Source organism: Typha latifolia, chromosome 4, assembly GCF_019914945.1.
Source record: "Typha latifolia isolate L0001 chromosome 4, TyphaL0001v2, whole genome shotgun sequence".
NCBI classification, from domain to species: Eukaryota; Viridiplantae; Streptophyta; class Magnoliopsida; order Poales; family Typhaceae; genus Typha; species Typha latifolia.
The window spans coordinates 16,674,631-16,694,793 of NC_133089.1; the positions used below are offsets into that span (position 1 = coordinate 16,674,631).

The window sequence follows — 20,163 nt, forward strand, 5'->3', positions numbered from 1 at the left end:
AGAAACACTAGAACAGGCCCACTTGTTACTGGGGGCTTCCGATAGTCGAGGTATTCCCTCTTTGATCCAGTAAGTCTATGTCACGTGGGATCGAGGCGTTGAATTTAGCAAGCATTGCTGGCTATTAGGATATGGTTTTTATTCCTGTTACATCAGATGTTAGCGCATATAATTTGTCAAAATTCATGTGAAACGGGATGAAGCAATTTCAAAAGGTTGATGATTTATGAGAGTAAGCTGCAAATAGATAATATTAGAGCTATTTAGCTTTTCTTCAATGCTTGTTTTAACTTAAAACATTAGTTAATGTAAAAGCAATGCACTCTCACTTCATGCCTTAAAACTTTATACTTTAAAAAAAAAAAAAGCCCTAAATTCTGAGACTATCATCAACTCAAGTATCTTCAGGTTGGGCCTGGGCCAGGTCCAAACTCATGGAGGGGGATCAAACTTCATTAACGTTTAGTGAGGTTAGTCTTTAAAAGGGAATTTGAATGAAGATGCACATCAACAGTTACAGTAGTACTGTAGTAGAAGAACAGGCTAGGGCAACCTGGACAAGGAGACCAATCCAAATCCAGACCAAAGACTTGTCTTCTCAGAATGCCTATTAGGTTGTTGTTTTGATTAGAAAAGAATGGCCTATTAGATGCTCTCCTATGTAATATTATAATCTAATCCAACCTATCTCCTCTGTGGTCCTGGGGATCCCTCCACCTCTATCTATATACTGCACTGCAGCTGAGTCTTCCATTGCCTAAATGATCCAAGCCCTTCAAGACAACCACCTCACATGGGTATTCTGACTGCCTGACACCCCCCTCCCCAGATGCTTTGAACTGTTCCCTTAGTTGTACATCCTATTACTGCTCAGTTTTCTCCCTCTCAATTTTTAAAATTTTCAACTAAGAAACTATTCTCTCTTTCTCTCTCTCTGTCTCTAAGGCCAAGAAGGCACAGAGCTCAAGAGTTACAACAAAGCTTGGGTTTTGTGAGGTGAGACAATGTATTGCTTACAGCAGTTCATGTATTTTGTGCATTCAGTCAAAGAGGCACATGATTTCAGAAAGACTAGTCTTTGCTTCTTTCTTGGTAACATTGTAGACTGACCTTGTGGTCATTTAAATTTTGGGCTTGTAAAGCCCAAGGAGCTCTTCAGACCAAAGTATAAACAAAGTTAATATCAACAAAACAGCAGTATTTTAAGTCTTGTTATTGTAGTAGAAGACAAGTTGTGAATACATTTTGAAATTATGAGTAGGGAAATCAGAGGGAAAACAAAGCTTCCAAGTTCCAATTTTTTGTCCTTTCACCTTCTTAAGGTCTGCAAAGTTTATATCTGATCAAGGAAAATTGGAAGTTAAGTAGATCAAAAGGTTCCTTTTTTTTCTATATATCATAAAAAAAAATTCTTGCAGTTGTTTCTTTCATTTCATCAGTTCAACAAAGTGACATGAGTTATGCCCCCAACTAAGCAAATTTACTTTGAATAATACAAGAAGAAACCAAATAAACCCAGTAATTGTTCAATCTTCTGCTGACCCTTTCTTCTGAGTTTCTGAAGGAAAAGGAAATGGTTTATGCTCTATTTTTAAGTTTTAGAGATTATCGTTGCAAGAAAAGCAGCCACAAGATGTGTAGCCTGAGAAATGAGAGCTATTCTTGCTCTTCATCTTGCTTGCCTGTTCATATGCTTTCTGTACTTGTTGTGAGTGCTGCAGCTGGGCTGTTGCTCTCCATTCTTCAGCTTTCCTATGAACAATTGCCATCCTTTTCATCACCTTTTCTTCAAAACAAGATCTCATCTTCTGAATTTTCACCTATGAATATTAGAAAACTTAAACTTTTATGCAGTAAGGACTAAACATGAAATTTAGCTCATTCAACCAATAAGGAATTGTCAATGTGTCTAAATGGCACCAACTCCATAATATTTTAGTTCAGAAGATCAAAATCATCTTTTCTGAGGAAGCACACTAAGAAATGTCCAAAAGCCAATCCTAATGGTTGTCGGTTTCCTGATTGTAAGTTCTGTCAAAGAGATATATTATGAAAGAATTTGGATAGAGACTTCAAAAGCATAAGGACATACATATAATATAAAGACAATTACATCATTGACACAATCGAGGAGAAAGAAACACGTATGAGTTATCCTAAGGGTCAGATTTAAATGTGTTCAAATGGACGACCTTCACATGGCTTAGCGACAGCAAGTATATCCTTGACTCTAAAGAACCATCAACCAAACTCCAAACCGCACGGTTTATTAAATCAAAAGATATAGGCCTAAGGACAATAACATTAGGCACATGTGGATTGAAAGACAAGGAGAAACAGGAGATAATGTCCAGCTCTTCATAATAACTCAGCTATGAGATAATAGCAAGGAAGACATTGAGGTAAAACAGGGTCAGAATAGTGGTGAAAAGACAGCAGATAATCCTGTACTCTCATTTTGCAGAATTATCATTGAAGGCTTTCTGCAAATGAAATTGATTCTACCACCCTAAATTTTTCATCTTCAAACTTTCAAAATAGAACACATTCGAACTTTCCTATTTGAGCAAAAATAGCATTGTTGAATATTGACATAGAGTTTGGAAAATGACTGAAGGCCATGAAGATCTACTAGGATTGTCAGTTGATAGTTTTGTTTCTGAGAAAAGCATTAACATAATTGCCATGACCCGCATATTAGGCTTATCCTATCAGTATTAGCGACAAGTTTCTATGAAGAACTACTAAAATTAACCTAGGATTGTGCACTCAAGTGTTAACAGAGAGGGGAAGAGGGAGAGAGACAGAATGCAATTTGCAAGTCAAAAGACCGATATCAATTCTAAGAGGAACAGAGTAAGAAAGGAAATGATTCCATATATTCCTACCTCCAACTTTCTTGATTGTGCTTCTGCTTTAGCACTCTGCAGGTTCACCCATGCTTGAATTTTTGCCTCTTCTCTCTGATACCTATAGGATAAAGAACATAAAGAAAAGCTAAGATAAAGTAACATATGGGTAAAAAAGCTATTTGCACTCTAAAATTGTAAAAAGGGAAGGAGTGGATGTAAGTTAACATAAAAAGAATTTTGTATTTCAGATCATAATCTGCAAGCTTATATTTTTTAACAGTTCACCTGATACAACTCTTAGTCCTTTCCTCCTCTTCCCATGCAGAAGCTCTAGACTCGGTAATGCTCTTCCTTGCACCACTTATCTCAAAATGCCTCAGACTCTTCGAAACTTCCTCTTCTTCCTCCTCTTTTGAGCTCCAATTCGAGACCACTGAATCATACTGTGCGCTGAGCTCAAGCTTTGCAAAGTGACAGTCCTTCAGTTCGGAGATATCAATGCTAGAATTGTAAGGCACCAATGGACCAGACCTGCTTGCGGGAGTATTATGCCTTGCAGGTGAAGAATTCTTAATAGGAGTGTGGCATCTCGATGTGGTCGAGCTACCCAGAGGTGTCATCTCAGTCCCGACGTCTCTCCGGTTACCCTCAGGGATTACTTCTGTCGTCGCATCTTTCATTACTTCGCAGTATGAACTTCTGAACAGAAAGTTCTCTTTTGTAGGCTCTGAATACAAGAAATTAGGAAGGATTGGCTCCACATTGTCTGTGAACTTATCTGCAGTGATATAAGAGAAAAGATTATAAACAAATTAAGGTAGACCCAAACGATTCTTATTGTTTGTTAATCTCATTAAAGTTGCAGCAAGTTGCACTATACTACCATCACCAACTAGCAGAGAAAGTACAGAAGAGGTAGTAACAAGAGATAAAGCAAGAAAAAAGAAATATATAATTTTTATAAAAAAAATCTGGAGAAAATGAGGGAAAAAAAGTAAGCTAATGGTTAAGAAAAAGCAAATTTTTTTTAAAATTTCTGTATTAACCTTTCAGGAGCACTTCTGTAGATGCCCTATGCAAAGTTGTATTTGGATCTTGAGACATCACTGGCATCATTGGCCCATGAAAGCTTAGTCTTGGTGCACTTGGAGCCTTGTCCTCACTGGCCATCATTTTCTCTGGAAAGGTATCTCCTTTTTGGTGGAGAACGCCACGGTTCCTGGAGATCTTTGAAGGGTCTGATGGTTTTGTCACATGAGCAGGGGATTCATTGCAAGAACTACTGATTAACCACTTCTCTGCATCTTCCCACTTGGAAGGGATGCTCTTCCTTGGGAGCTGTCCAGGACTAAACTTGAATAGTGGCCTTCCTGGTGTGGAGGGAGCCTCTAATCTCCTCTGCTCAATTGAGCTCATCCCTTCCCTCCTCCTTTGTGCTGAGGTCTCCTGTAGGCTTCTCTGACTGCTACTACTCCTGATGGTCATAGGAAATGCCTTCACAAAGTCTGAGGTTTCCTTGAGATTAAGCTTGCAAAGTGGATCATCAAAGGTAACAGCAAATGGGTCTTCTCTGTTGGTGCAGTTAAAGCTTGAATCACTCTCCAATGAATCCTGGAACAAAGAAAGAAAGAAAATTAGCTAATGCTTAGAGTTCAAGACTAAGAAACCACAATGTCTAGATATAACTTTACCCTCCTATTGCTTAAGAAAGCAGATGAAGCTTGGAGATATGCTGAAGCTTTTAGCTCCATTGGAGATAGGCTAGTAGTGATCACTGATTTGGGACTTGAGGAATCCTTGGTTTCTTTAGCTGCCTTCCTAACTTGAATCATTCTTCAGGAAAGAGAAAAAGCCTGTTTCTTTTCTCTCTTGGTCACCCTTTTCCCTGAGATAAATGCCAGGCTTTTGGCGGTTTGGATTGTGAGTCCACTAGCTCTTTTTCTCCCTTTCCCTTGTCAATCACAACAGTAGCATTCCTTTTGGGGAATACATGGAAATAATAATAATTAATGGGCAGGGCCTTCTTGGTTCTCTGGAGGTTTATGGTCTGAAGAAATGGAGAATAAGAGGGAGGAGAACAAGAGGTTAAACTAAAAAGGGAAGATTTGGAAGCTGATAGAGATAGACTGAGAATAAGTGAGAGAGGTAATAATTTGAACTCTTGCTGTTGTCCAGACTCCAGAGGTTAAAAGCTTCTCTCTGTATTTTATATTACCTTTTCTTTTTTTAATCTGACTGCTTGCTGCTTGCCTGTCATATAGACATATGGCCATGAATTCTAAAGGGCAGTGATGAATTCAACTGTGCAGTGGCATGGAGAATGGCAGTCTTCTTTTTATATTTTTTTTTGGGGAAATAGCAGTCTTGCATGTTAAAGTTGTGTAAGAATTAAGAAACATGGACCTCCCCCAGCCCTAGTTTTTAAACTGACATCTGTTTGTGTATATGACCCTGCCATAGATGAGGACAAATGGTCTCCAAGCCCAAGGATATTATGAGAGTAGGCAAACCCTTCTATATTAAAGCACTCCCAGTTACAGAGACTCTCTTCCTTGCTGCTTTATAGGACAATGACCTAAAGGCTGGGCAAAAATTTCCAGGCTCTGTCTCATTAACTCAAAAGGAAAGAAAGAGATCAGCTTCATTCATAGTTTAGTTGTAATAACACATTAACATAGTATGAAAGCTACTAAAACCAGCCTGCAAATATAAAGAGAACAACAATTGCACCTGGCAAATATAGTTAGAGCTGCAAAGAGTGAAGGCCCCATCAGAGATGAGTAATACTGTACTACCATATCATTGGATGTCTAAACAAGATATTGAATACAATAAGCACAGTAATTATTTGTGAAATACTGAATTCATTTCAACTTTATTGCTCAGAGCTCCGCATTAATGTTCCTACAGAAGAACCAGCCCATTCAATGACACCATATATGACTATGACAAACAATCTATCTGGACATCATCCTCAATAAATAGCACAATTTTTTGCAAAAAAATATCTGAAACTTGTGGCATATGACCGCCTCAGTCAAGTGAGAATGTTTGTTTGATCCACCCACTGAAAAACTTGATGGATGGCAAGATTATTCTGTTTCAAATGATGCTAAACATGAGGAAGAGCGGCGATTCCTCACTTCCTCAGAACTCTACCTAGTTGCAGCCTGCAAACAGGATTCCCAGATTAATCACGGAATTCTTCCATGAATGCTTCATGGAATGCCTTAAGCCTAGAAATGATGGCTGGAATCTTATCCTCCTGCGGCAGGATTGTGCATCTGAAATGCCATGTCCCAGGGACCTAGATCGGAATAACAGGGACAAAAAAGAAAAAAAGAAAAAAAGAAGAAGAAGAAAGCAGTGTTAGAACAAAGACAACTACTGCAGCTGAAAAATCAGCTTCTTCCCATAAGTGGTTCATCCATACAGTTAGTAGCTCATATCAAGCAGCTTGATATTAACAATCTAATCACCTGTCCAAATCCAGAGCCAGGAACAACAACGATTCCAGTGGCCTCAAGAAGGCGGCGAGCATAAAATGCATCTGGAGGTGTGTTGACTGCTTTGGCAGCTTCAATTGCCTTCTGAGGTAGGCAAAGGCAAGGGAACAGATACATTGCTCCCTCAGCCTTGTTGCATGTGACACCTTCTAAGCTATTAAATGCATCTTCCAAAGCCTGTATCAGGTAGGAATATATAACAATCATCACAAGCTCTAGGATTGAGAATCCCCTTTTGACACATCTACATAAGAAAACTCAAGTTCATAACACTATTAAAGCATATCTCCTGAAATGTGAGGAACCTAAAAATAATGCCACAGATCAGCACATAAAGCAAGGACAAAGAAACAAATGCATAAACCTGGAGATAATTGCAGCTACATGCATGCGTACATCTCCAACTAACTTGAGGACAAACACCGCCAACAGATAGGTGAACTAACCTTTGCACGACGAGCCAAGGATGAAAGAATACCATCCCTCTCTGCCATATAAGATTCATATGATTCATCGCCAACCTGCAGGTTCATCCGGGTCATTTATTTCTTGCGATCACAACAATGTTTACAGATGTACTTATTAAGAACAAAGCTTCTTCAAACTTCAAAGTAGAAGATAAATCAGTTATTATTTACCTTTGGTGGATTCATCACAAGGCTCGCAAGAATCTGGCCCGAGATGTTGGAACAAAGGTTTACAGATGCCACCTTGTAAATTTGATCTCTTACATCAGGACTGAAACCAGTTATCTCCATGTAACCTCCCCTTTTTCCACACTCTCCATAGTACCCTAATGGAATGGAAAATTTTAAGCTATATAAAAAACAAGGATAATCAGCTCAAAATGGCATGCATAACGATAAAAATAAGAACTGGTATACCCTTTGAAACTGATTGGAAGGATACTAAGGATAGATCTTCATCGCCGTATCCCATTGACCGTGCTATCTTTTTGAAAGAGCTAAATTTTTTGTTATCAACATAGATATTTTCTTGGTAGACCTATAAGAAAAACAAAGTGCATTAGTTACTAAAGAAAGTCAGCTCACTGGCAATACAAATGCATAAGTAAATTCAAGACAATTGTGGCCTTAGGAAATGGCTCAATGTTTGAACCATATACTGATGCTGCACCTCATCTGCTAGAAGAACTAGTCCTTCTTTCTTGCAAAACTCTACAACTTCACGCTGATTTTCCTCTGCAAGAACCTGGAGAAAGTTCAATGTTAATAAACAAATATAGTACTAGCAGGAATAACTTACTAACATTGTTACAATGTAAACCATAATTAGGGCAGTACTGGAATGATGTAGGGTATTACGGCAATGCTAAACAAAAGGTGCCTAGAGGAAAAACTTCCCACAAGGCTAACAATAATGATTTTAACTATATTCAGGAGGAATATATGCATTTGACAATTGAAATATAACAATCTTTGGGAAAAGGGGAATAAACAAGTACTATGTCATGAGTTTATTGCCCACAATAACCACAGACCCCACTACACAAGATAATCTAAGATAATATTTAATTGCAGGTACTTCAAATATATAAGAAAAGACAAAAATAAAATTGGTTACATGTTCTCATAATCCGTAGTAAGAGACAGAAAGAACCTGTCCAGTAGGATTTCCTGGATTTATCACTACTAGTGCTCTAACAGTAATTCCTCTTGATCGAGCTTCTTCCAGTTGTTTCTTCAGCTCAGCAGTCTCCAATCCCCACCCTGTAGCTTCATCAAGATAATAAGGGACCTGCAACCAAATGCCCCTTTATTAGTTCTTCAAACATTCAAACTTCCATTTGAGGACCCTTACATCATTAGCATACATTGGTCTGTCTTAGTGACAGATTTATGTGACTAAACAAGAAAATCATACACACACTAGTAAGGCCAAACATCTTAACAGGTTTCTATGAGGTATTCTGATGCATCACTATCAAATTTCACTAATTCTATTTGAAGAACTAGTTAATGGTATTCTTATGCATGAATATAAAATTCGACATATTCTAACTCAAAATATTGCACATAATGAATAGATAATTCAAACCAAGCAAAGAGAGGTACATCTGACCATTCTAAAAGATAATTGTTACATAATTTAACAGATAATTCAAACCGTTCAATGATTCTAAAAGCTCAGTGAAGAACATACAAGAGAACCACCATGAAGAGCAATTGAGGCAGAGTACAAAGGGTACTGGGGTATGGGGCAGAGAATGCCATCTTTCTCACAACTAATCAATAGTTGCATCATCATGTGCACCTAAGAGTTGAAAATGAAGAAAAATAAAAAAAACAGATGGGAAATATATATCTTTTGCAAGAAAAAGACTTATGCATAAAGATGGGAAATCAAGTAAATACTGCTGGGCTTGCTCCATCCGTCAGGAAAATATCATCTGCATTGGCAGGAAAACCATCACGAACAGCAATTCCTTCAGCAATTGCATCACGTAAGCCTTTTACGCCCTGAAAAAAGAATCACACATTAATTCTCAAGGCCATCTAATTAAGAGGAGAAGCTTCTGGTAGCATGTTCATACCTGACTATGACTGTAGGCTCCGGTAGCCCTACCAGGAATCATGTCCATAATCTGCCATGCCCTTGCTATAGCATCTGAACTGCAAAATGAACATATAAAGGTAATACTTTGGCCGCATAATGCAGCAGTTATTTAATGATGTAAATGACATCCTAGAAAAGGTTAAAAGGCTTGATGCAGTTGTATAATGATTATTGAAAAATAGCCATCAGGTCTGAAATATAGGCCTTATTTAGATTGTCGGCTGACACTAGCATACAAGTGATAACAGCACATTATACCATAGGAAGATTAAAGAACTGAGATCCCACAAGCATGTGCATGAACAAAGTAAGGTAGCAATGAAAACTATGCAGTATGCACTCAGGTTATGTTGACAGAACACAAATTTCATATTGTTATATGCACTCTCTTCTTACAATGTAAATATGCTGTGAAATCTGTGTATGACAGAAATGAAAAGAGGCTTCTGCAGTTCCTAAAGCATTAGAAACTAACTGCCACTGACAAGGAAAGGAACAGCAAGAAGAGATTAAGCCCAAGCAATCTTTCGCAACAAGCTCCTTTAAATCTTTTATCTAGAAGAATGACCTAAAAGTAAACGAACTTGTAGTTACAAAGATAATGGAGAAAGTATCTGAAAAAGACACTAGTAATCATGTCATAATTCAGATTTTCTTTCAGCAGCACCATTAGTTAGAAAAATGGAAAAGCGAAAGAGCTTACTATAACTAGTCATATAGTATGCTTCTTGTGGACCCAAATACTTGTGACAGTAACATTTGTTTCTAGTGAAGATGTACGCTGGGTACTGCTAACAGTTTACCTGAATAAAGCATGAGTTTCGCTTTTGTCCAAAAGAGATGGATGATCACACAAAGAAAGGACCTGAAAAGCCTACATAAGTATCCAAGAGAAGCAGCAATGGCCAAACTTAGGTAGAACACTCACCTCCCGGAAAAATGTCACTGGCAGCTGACCAAGAGACTGGGGATTTCCAATATTACAATAAAGTATCTGCCAGAACATTTGGAAGAATGTGAAATTGAAAGAGTACATGAAATGAAAATTGGCAATTTTGTATCTGCAAAATCAAGCACATGGAAGACTAAAGAACGCAATCTATTCAAGTGCAATGGAAGGTAACTTACACACCTCATCAAAAGGATGCGATCCTGGTTTTGTTTGTAACTCTTGTTGCAAGCGCTGGAGAAGATAATGATAGATGTAATTTCATTAGCATCTATCTAGAGATATTACATTTAACAAAATCTTCAAGTAGCATAATCCTGGACATTTTCCTAATACAAAGTTACTGTGAGTAGATAATTAGAACATCAGAGACCAACAAAATCCTGTTTCATCTACTAGATCCCTTCTTTTAAGCAGACAACGGGTAGTGTATGTCTGGCTGATTTCCAACCATATAATATGGCTTTCGTTTAGTTATGTGCACAAATATCTTCCTCAATAGAGATAAAAAGAAATAAATGTTAAACCAAATGGACATAGATAACAACTTAAAGTACCTGAGCATGGGCCACAATCTCTCCACGGACAGCATATTCACATTTTAAAACCTTAAGGAAGATGGAAGTCAGTCAAAGCATAATAACTTTTAAAAATGTGATATGGTGGTGGAGATAAAAAGATGTGTTTCAGAAAGGAGAATTCATATTAGCAAGACTCTGCAGCCTATTGTAGGATCACCTTCCAAGCTGAAGTATATCAAATTAACTCAGAAGGCAAGGATTTACAGATATAATCAAAAAGTGCATATATCACTACATGAATGGCATGATCTGAAGTTATGTGAATATAGCCACAAATGTGCGATGAAAACCAACTATTGAAGAAGCCAAGAGAAAATGCCTCACAAGGGAAATATAACGCACAGTAGTGATATGCTGATTGTTTATAAATAAGCAACAAATTGAGCAATATATTAAGCACCAAATTTGGAGTCATATGATGTTACTCGATAGATTAATCTCAGATATCCAAGCAGGAAAAAAAGTGGAAGACAGAATTAATTCTAAAGATAACGAGATAATATAGAAAAGAGAAACAGTGCAAAAGTAACAGAAAGTACTCATTTCCGCAATCATCAGGATGTGAGGGCGAAAGATAACAGATATGAAAAGAAGCAATGAGGAAATTGGATCTCCCGAAGAGAACAAATGATTTGAAAACATGGATAAGAATATAAAACTGTAAATTAAAGGAAAACTAGCCTCATGTCAACTGACTGACTAATAATAATTAAGTCACAAGAAACAATTAACAGAAGAAAATTAGAATAACCAAAAGAATACTGAGATATAATGAAAAATTAATTACAGAAATAATATTAAAAATCATTACATAAAAGCAGGAGGAACAGATAATGCGACAGATTACTTGCCACCTAGATATAAATTAGCTATAATATTGATGTAAGACAAACAAGCAATTAAAGCCAACCAACACAAATGGAAAATCTTGGGGACAAGCATCTTCTTGAGACATCTCCAGCCATAATTTCATTCAAATTATAAAAGGATTAAATGTACTCTCAAGCTTAACGGACTTAGTATTTACTATCTGTTATTGGTTCGTGCTATTTCTATACAACAAATTATATATTAGTTTATAGTGCCTTGTTCGTCATACTTAGCCAAATGAATATATAGTGTGTAAAAATTTCTAGGTTTGATTCCTTCAACTTGATCATTATCATATTTTACTTATTGTACTCAGCAGTACTAGCCTTCTAGGTTCAAGGATTAAACGTAGAATCCTATCACGCCATCCAATCGAACTGTCCAACAACGCTAAGCAAAACATTCCAGAGCCTCCCCACTAATTCAACCATAAACCCATATGATAAAAGAGGAAAAAGATCAGGAATAAGAAGAAATCTTAGCAACCAAAAAATAAGCGAACGGCATCGCCTTTAATCCAGCAAATCCAAAATACCTTTGGTTGATCCACCAAAATAAAACGAACCCAAATGCCAAACCATCAATCTAATCCAACCGATCAAATCAAGAAGCCACCTTGATCCACCAAAAGGAAAAAAGATCCCACCTTCGGATTGATGGACTCCACAGAAACAGGAAAACTCGTCGTAGGGGCCATGGCCGCAGTCGCCGCCGCCGCCGCCGCAGTAGCAGGCGACGAAGAGCAGAAAGGCGAAGAAGGACAAGATCGAGAGGAGAGCAGAGCACCAGAGACCAATTTCTTCGCTTTCTCCGCGGCGAATCGACGCATTGTTGCGGCTGGAGAGGCTTATATAAACCCCCAGGGGAAGGCTGCGATTGAGTGATAACGAGGTCTAGGTCTTGGCTGCTGAGAGTTTGAGAGTTGAGAGAGAATCAACCAGATTCTTTGCGAGTTTATTCGCTTTCTCCCGGCGAATTGAGAATCCAGCAGAGGAAAACAGTGGGCGATATTAATGTTTGGTGTTTAGTGGATACTAATCTCCGTCCCATTCAAAATAGGGAAGTAAAAAAAATAAAAATAAAAATCTTTGTCTAAAATAATTATTTTAAACAAAATTACAGAACTAATCTTGCTTTCAAAATAGGTGAGCTTTTTTATTTAATAAAATAGTTGATTTTTTGGCCACCTCATTCCACACAATCTCACCTTCTGATAAATAATCTACAGCATCATGGCAAACAACTTGGAAATTTGAATAAGAAAAATTATAAATAATTAGTAGTTAGTAGCAATCACAGTGCCCATTTTCTTTAACTTTCAGATGGTGGGTCTGGTTCTGGTTGAACCACTCAAAAAGAATAGGAGTAAGAGGGTGTCCGCTTAACCAACCGAGCCCCATATTGTAATTTAATTGTATTTAATTTTTTGATCTAGTATATTAAACTGAACGCATTGTTTTCTATAATCGATGCACATTTTGTTATCGTGTATATATATATACAATAAACACTAAAATATTATTATAAATTAAATGTAATTAAATTATAAAAGCCTCTCCAAAGGTCTTAGATAAAATACAACAAATAAAGCGCAACATATTTCGTTGCGTTCTGATAGTTAAAACACATAAATCTACAAACTCCGGCACTCATAAATATAAGCTCACTAATAAAGTAAGGAACACATACATGAACCAACATTTCAATACACCAGCCTCAAAAAAACCTGAACTCCTCTCTCGCCAACTGATCGCAATCGTGGGCAGCTGAAGCACGAGATTGGGTGGAGAGCTAGACTGCTGTATTGATTTTTGATTTCAAGTTAAACGAAGAAATGATGCCTACTATAATTAATTATCTGATAATACGTCGATCATGTAGTTGGAATAAAATTAATGAATTGTGATAGAATTTTATGACCTTAAAAGGACTATCTGAGAAAAGCTTGCCAAAAAGATGAGCTAAACTTTGTACCCAAAATAATTTTGTTGCACAAAGATGTTCAGTATATGACATTGCAAGGTTTTATGCACTGATTAACGGCATTTGGGAGAGAAATCAAAGTCTTGTAAGACAACAGACCAGCTTCTCCTTAGATAAAATCACATCACATACAGAACCAAATTATTGAACTGCATAAGCTTTCAGTGGACATCTGATAGAAGAACAACAACTAGAAAAATCACTTGTTTTTACAGATATTTTCCTTCAGATACAAGAGTTCAGAAGCAAACTATGCAAGTAAAAGCATGGCGTGCAGCAAAACTCACTCAAAGTCTGGCCAGAATCTATCACTATCGCTGAATAAAATCAAACGAAACAAAAACCATTTATTCTTTCCAAACTGGAAAACTCCAAATTCTAGGCTGGAAGCTTAGTAAATGGATTCACACACTTTCTTACACAAAACTAGCCTCTGTTCAAGCAGAAGAATTCAGTACTTCACACCTCCATAATTCGACAAAAGCTATTCTAGTTTTACGGAAGACGATCTTTTCCACTCACAATATGACAATTTTAATATCCAACAGTGAATCACATCGTGAGAGATGGTGATTGTGGAAACACTAATAAGAAAATTTATCAGCCTGCTTTGTGAAGACAATTCCAATGTTCTTACCTTACAGACTGTAACAGGAAATATAACAATCTGAATGAGACCACTGTTCATCAAGAAAGCGATATAGATATATAGTGAAGGTCAACATCGATGAAGAGTAAAGAACTAGAATGTCAATAATAGTTAGATTAAGACATCTAGATAAAGTGAAGTGATATGTCCAAATGCAGCTGAAATCAAGACTTATCCAGACCGCAATGGTGACCAAACCCAAATTTCTTTTCAAAATTGATTCAAAAAGATTGCGACTATATCAAGACTTCACATAAAACATTTAAAGAAGCAGATGAATTTGAAGCATTATACATTCAAGGAAATCAATGTACAATAACCTCAGATATGTACAAGTTCTTCTATGTCGAGTTGCAACTAGTACCATATAAACAGCATATGAGTCAATGATGGAAGAAAGAAAGTTATAATAATTCATAATGAAGAAATAATTATGGCGAATTGGAGCTTCCACTTGACGAATCCATGGGTGTTTTAGGCACTGAGAATCTACCCTGCACTACTAATCCATTCCCCTGCTCAATGTCATCTCCTCTATGGCTACAAGAAGATCCAATTCGAATTCCTCTACTTCCCCTGCTTAACATCCTTCTCAGGGACCTCATCCTTCTCAAAGTCGGCGACTTTATCTCATCCACCGGTAATTCCTCAACCACTCTTCTTGGTATCTCAATCACCATAACCCCACCAACCTGATCCTGGGATCCTCCCAGAAACAGCATATTCGTGGGCAAATTCGGCGATTCCGACGAATACCCAATTGTCGGGTCTGCCTCCGGGTTGCCGGATCCCGAACCCTTGGACGCGTCGGCGATCACTGCAGTGCGGCAAAGCGGGCAAGTGGAATTTGAGCTCAACCACATATCGATGCACCCGACATGGAATCCATGGCTACACCTCGGAAGCATACGAGCTTCTTCTCCATCCGAAATCTCCGACAGGCAAATGGTGCAATCGAATCTAGACATGAACTCCTGAGAGCTGAAAACTACCAAAGGCAGCGCCTTTATGGTCGGGGAGTCCAGCCCGGAGGTGACAACCCGCGGCATGTCCTGGTCAGGCGAGAAGGCCAAGTTGGGAACACCGCCATGGTACCGCTTGGAGTAGAGGTAGAGGAAGACGGTAAAGACGAAGATCATGAAGACAACGACCACCACGGCGACTATGAGCTCGGCCGTGGCCGCCACGGATATGCCCACAGGGTGTTCGACGTCAGACATGAGGAGGAAAAAAGAGGGGCCTTTAGAGATTTTTCTCTTCTGTTGGGATTCGGATGGGTTAACGGAGATTGGGTTATATAGGAGAAGGGTGGGAGAGGATAAGTATTGAATAAAAAGGGGGGACCAATGGAGACTAGGAGAGGAGGGAGGAGGAAGAAGGTGACCAACCTGAGAGCTTGGATTGCGACGGTTTAAAAAAGGCATGTATGTGTCTTTGTGCAATGAAAGATATAGACTCCAAGGAGTTTGAAATCTCTAATGGCTGGCGCAGACAATGCAATGCAAAGATTTTCCATTTGAAACTAATTCCTATTATTAAATCATATTGTAGTTCTACGACTACGTTTGTTAGTGGAAGAGGAACAACCTTCAAGAACGTGTAGCATTAGTTCGTTTGGTTAGCCGCCCTAATGGGATAATCCCAACCTTAATCCAATGTCACTTCCAACAAAATTATATTAAAATTAATAAAAAAGAGGATATAGAGAAATTTATTTTTATTATCATTCATACTCATTCTCATACCATATAAATATTTTATTTTTAATAATTCCAAAATATCCCTCTATATATTGTCCATTTAGTTTCAAGCAGGGACTCGTGCGCTAGTTGAGTATTTTTGGTAAATTTTTTAAAGATATATTATATCGAGCGTGGACTCGATTATTCTCGGCCTCTCGGGTACGTGTTGGGTTAACTTTGGTCAACCAATTTCGTCAATTTAGCCCAATACCCAATTGATTCCAGCCCACGTGCTTCCGCTCTAATATATGAAAAGTAGGGTGGGCCACAGGCCCACTATGTAATCATACCTTCGTCCTTGTCCCCTCACGAATCTTAAAGCAAAAGAACCATCCAGGCCTCTCTCTCCGGCTCCTAAACCTCCCAAAATTATTCCCCCTCCTCTCTCTCTCTCTCTCTCTCTCTCTCTCTCTCTACAGTTTTTTACTGTGCCATCTCGCGTTTGGAGGGCGAAATAGAGGCGGTTTTAGAGAGAGAAACTGTAGATAGATACATCGAGGGAGAGAGAGGGAGAGAGTGGTGATGCAGCAGCCGTTGCATCCGCTTGGTTCGATGCCGGCGGTTCCGGCAGCGAACATCACGACCGAGCAGATTCAAAAGGTATCGGTCGATTACGTGTTTTCCTGTTTACATCTGTAATTGATTCTAGGGTTTGATTTTTTTGTGGAAAAAAGTCTTTTTTTGTTTGTTTTGTAAGCTTACTAGGTTTTTTTTTTTACCCGTGATAGTTGGTTAGTGGTTATTTATCTTATCCGGTTAATCTGTAGGCTTTACTCGCTTTGCTACAATTTAGATGCATTTGGCGAGGATTCCACCCTTTTGCCTAAGGAATTTCAGTGATTAGGAGAGTGGAGACAGTCCAAAATTGATAAGGATTGAATGATTGGTTGGTTTTAAGCAGCATTTCTTGATTCCAAGCTTGATATTTCTCCCTCGAGTTAATTGACATTGGTTACAAGATCTGTCTTAGAAGAACTTCCTATTTCCAGTTCTTTTTTCAGTTATTATGTCCTAGATATGTTATGTATTAACTTGGACAAAGAAATGAAGAAAAGAAAATAGGAGTGTTTTTTAGCTGGTAAAGTTCTATCTGTGCTTTATTGAGTAGTTTGCCACAAGCATTTGCACCTACTTATTCGGAGGTAGCCCTTGGGCATAGTACTGAATACTTGTAAAATTAGAGCATCAGATATTGTCAGCTTCTCATATTGTGGTGATCTGCTCAGCGTACCAGAGTCGAACAACATGGCCATGTTGTCTGTGCAAATAAAATATTGGTTTACGACAAAGTGTTCAACTTTTTCTCTATTCTTCTCTAGGTTTGAATCCCTGTGTTCTGTTAAAAATCCAGCAGAAATTTACTTTCTTCTCTAGCCTATTTAAGTATACTGTTCCTATTTTACATTTCTTTTCAATGTTTGCTGGCAAAATGATTGTTTAGTTAACTCGTTACTTTCTTGCTGTGATGTAGTATTTGGATGAAAACAAACAGCTTATTTTGGCAATATTGGAAAACCAGAATTTGGGAAAGTTATCTGAATGTGCTCAGTAAGTACTAGATTTTTTTTTGGTTTCTCCTTTGTTTCAATCTTTTAAAAAGTACACGACATACTGACTGCATTACTACTTCAGAGAATAACTGCACTCGCTGATCATCTACTACCAATTCAATTTAGTTTTATATAAAGTGTGAATGCAGTGATGCCTGCTAAATTGATATGTGAAGTATTGAAGATCATGAGGAAGTATTTATAGATGACACTTATACTGAGTTCTTGACTCCAAAAATGAGATTTTATGACCTTCTCTGTACAATTAACTAGGATGATTTGTTAATATAGATTTCCAGTGCCTATATCTGTTCAAACTTCAAACTAACTAGATTCATTAATTTGATAAGACCTCTTAATCTATTTTCTTCTTTTTTTATGAAGTATAAACTTTTATAAGCACTGTATTTGTTTTTTTTAACCTCTATTTTGTGAATGTGCTCATATGTCGTGTTTCTTCACCTAATGTAATAAGATTAGATTAGTTCACAATCATATATTTTTCAGCTACATTTTTGGTGCCATCTTAGGGCTTATTTGATTACATGTATTTCTAAATGCTGCATTAGCTCTAAATGAGAAATCAACATGAGCAAAATCCTTAGATTCTTCCTTCTTTTCTTCTCATCTAAGGTTAAATCCTAAGATTGCCATGCCGATGCAGTGTTGACATGTGGCATGCACAGGGTTAGGGGTGTTAACGGTGTCCTAACATTGGTGTTAGGCATTTTAGATGTTGTTTTGATGCGGAGGAGAGGGGGAGGAAGCTATTGCAATGATTGATAGGCAAAAGAGACTCTAAGCGTGGAGGAGATGGGTTATCGCAGTGGAGGGTTTGGGGAGCTCGATTGTCTAAGGAAGAAGACAATCCACTCAAGTGGATCCTCTTTTGAACTTTGACACATTGATAGGTTATTAAATAGACTTGAACAGTATAGGATCCAACTTAATTCCCCAATCCTTTTTCCTCTCCGTCACCTAGGGCATGCCAGCAGCAAAGACGGGATGGCTAGGAGAGAGAGGGAGCAATGGAGGCTCGACGATGATGACTCGAAACCCAATTAAGTGTTTTCTCTATCCATCCCCCCCCCCCTCTCTCTCTCTCTCTCTCTCTCTCTCTATATATATATATATATATATATATATAATTACTTGCTGTCCCTTCCACTTTGTTTTCTCCTATGTTTTCTTGGTGTCGGCACAGTGCATCGTCATCGCATGTGCCATGATACACGTCGTGTCAGCTGCTGATTGGCATACCCTGAGCCAACGACAAGAAATCCTTGGTGAATTGTGTTAACAACTACTCAATTTGAGTGGATATCAAGATACATCATACGATGCCACTTGACACTTGGAAAAGCCAAGTTATGACATCTATAAACCAAGAGCTGAATTTCATATTACACTTGGAGTGCATAAATGCAGTTTTTTCAAATACATAAAACCAAACACCCTTGTTGATTAAATTGTGCATTTCCTTGATTGAATAGCTGATCTATGTTCTATGATTTCCTCTATGCTCTGTTCTTCACTAGGTGCTAAAATGAATTATATTGATCTTACTAATGGTTCAGGTATCAAGCTCAGCTTCAAAAGAATCTGCTATATCTCGCTGCAATTGCAGATGCCCAACCGCAAGCACCTACAGTTCGTCCACAGGTGTGTCATGGAACATATGTCGTCCATTTTTAAGTGCTGATGATTGCTGCTCACATTTTCTGTTTACAGATGATGCCGCAAGGGGCAATGCCACAGGGAGGGCATTACATGCAACCACAGCCCATTTTTCCGCCCAGGGCTCCCTTACAGTTTAACCCACAACAAATGCAGGAGCAACAACAGCAACTACACCAACCTCAAGTTATGCCTTTCCCGGGGCACATGGCCATGAGACCTGGGGGCATGAATGGCATGCATGGCATGCACATGGAACCATCTCATGGGGGCAGTGCTGACCTCCAGCCAACGTCTGGTTTACCAGAGTTTGCACGGGGCAACACTCCCGGCAGCAATGCTGATGGGCGAGGAAGTAAGCAAGATGCAGTTGGTGCAACCTCAGAGCCTTCTGCCGATAGCCGCAGGAGCTCAGGTGGAGCAAATGCCGGTGGGGACGGGGGTTCAAATTTACCTGAGAAGTCCTGAGAGACCTTTGAACTTTGATTTGTTGAATATCTAGATATACTACCAATGTCTGATCTGATCCTTTCTTTCTGATCGGTTACTGTAAACCCCAAGCATGACTACTGGTTCTGGTTTTGATCCCTGTAATATGATAAATATGATCTCTGACTTCTCTTTCTTTTCCTGGATACTTTAATGTCATTGTGGTGCTTCATATATGATGTGGTCAATTCCGCTGCAAGGTGCTGGTGTGAGAGTTGTTTTTTTTTTAATATAATTTTATGGATTACAGCTGCTCAATTTCTCGCAGCCAAGATTACGCGTGAATGTGACCCGTTCTTCTTTGACAATGTATTAAAATTGTCAACTTTCTCCCCTATCTGAACTATTCTTACATTAAGATGCTAAGGTAGATTATGTAACAAGTAAAATTTCTTTCTCTTTTGGTTTTCTGTCCTGCAATTTCCCATAGCAGGACTGTTGCCAATGACGTATTATTAGAGTAAACTATCATCAATCATGTTGTTTTTGGAGATCTCTCTCTCTTCCTGTACCTTAGACTGCGTTCCATTAATTACACAGAAAATTATTACTTTGACTTTGCCACTTAGATCTAATAGTAAACGCGTCCCCCGTCGTGTTGCAAGTTTTACCAACTAACCCAACCCCCTTATTCATCTTTGCGGTGCACGGAGGTGAGAATAGGACGGTGATGGGACTGCAACAACATCGTTAGAAGATTCTGCGCCAGGAGGTGACCACATCCCAATGACAATGAGG

General features: G+C 38.4%; 4 protein-coding genes across 5 annotated transcripts; 1 reads left to right on the forward strand and 3 right to left on the reverse strand.

The window, feature by feature from the left end:
* Window positions 1-1,365: 1,365 nt before the first annotated feature.
* LOC140785695 (uncharacterized) lies at window positions 1,366-5,096 on the reverse strand. 2 transcript variants are annotated; one of them, XM_073133656.1, is made up of 6 exons: window positions 5,068-5,096; window positions 4,544-4,899; window positions 3,899-4,463; window positions 3,138-3,630; window positions 2,889-2,970; window positions 1,366-1,820 (listed from the first exon to the last, which is right to left on the reverse strand). In XM_073133656.1, the coding sequence occupies exons 2-6, from the start codon at window positions 4,682-4,684 to the stop codon at window positions 1,599-1,601; spliced, it is 1,503 nt and encodes a 500-aa protein (XP_072989757.1). In that variant the 5' UTR covers window positions 4,685-4,899; window positions 5,068-5,096; the 3' UTR covers window positions 1,366-1,598. The 2 variants fall into 2 exon arrangements, with proteins under 2 accessions (XP_072989757.1, XP_072989759.1); XM_073133658.1 differs by lacking the exon at window positions 5,068-5,096 and having other exon boundaries at window positions 1,678-1,752; window positions 4,544-4,956.
* Window positions 5,097-5,696: 600 nt separating this feature from the next.
* LOC140787082 (alanine aminotransferase 2-like) lies at window positions 5,697-12,361 on the reverse strand. Its single transcript, XM_073135835.1, has 15 exons — window positions 11,982-12,361; window positions 10,442-10,492; window positions 10,068-10,118; window positions 9,864-9,929; window positions 9,739-9,800; window positions 8,913-8,991; window positions 8,734-8,838; window positions 8,522-8,632; window positions 7,979-8,116; window positions 7,496-7,570; window positions 7,243-7,363; window positions 6,997-7,151; window positions 6,805-6,879; window positions 6,332-6,535; window positions 5,697-6,159 (listed from the first exon to the last, which is right to left on the reverse strand). The coding sequence occupies exons 1-15, from the start codon at window positions 12,162-12,164 to the stop codon at window positions 6,043-6,045; spliced, it is 1,593 nt and encodes a 530-aa protein (XP_072991936.1). The 5' UTR covers window positions 12,165-12,361; the 3' UTR covers window positions 5,697-6,042.
* A 1,881-nt stretch (window positions 12,362-14,242) lies between these two features.
* On the reverse strand, window positions 14,243-15,502 carry LOC140786912 (E3 ubiquitin-protein ligase EL5-like). Its single transcript, XM_073135627.1, has one exon. The coding sequence runs from the start codon at window positions 15,389-15,391 to the stop codon at window positions 14,399-14,401; it is 993 nt and encodes a 330-aa protein (XP_072991728.1). The 5' UTR covers window positions 15,392-15,502; the 3' UTR covers window positions 14,243-14,398.
* A 515-nt stretch (window positions 15,503-16,017) lies between these two features.
* On the forward strand, window positions 16,018-19,624 carry LOC140787783 (GRF1-interacting factor 3-like). The gene is made up of 4 exons (XM_073136883.1): window positions 16,018-16,309; window positions 17,181-17,257; window positions 18,837-18,921; window positions 18,991-19,624. The coding sequence occupies exons 1-4, from the start codon at window positions 16,232-16,234 to the stop codon at window positions 19,402-19,404; spliced, it is 654 nt and encodes a 217-aa protein (XP_072992984.1). The 5' UTR covers window positions 16,018-16,231; the 3' UTR covers window positions 19,405-19,624.
* Window positions 19,625-20,163: the final 539 nt, after the last annotated feature.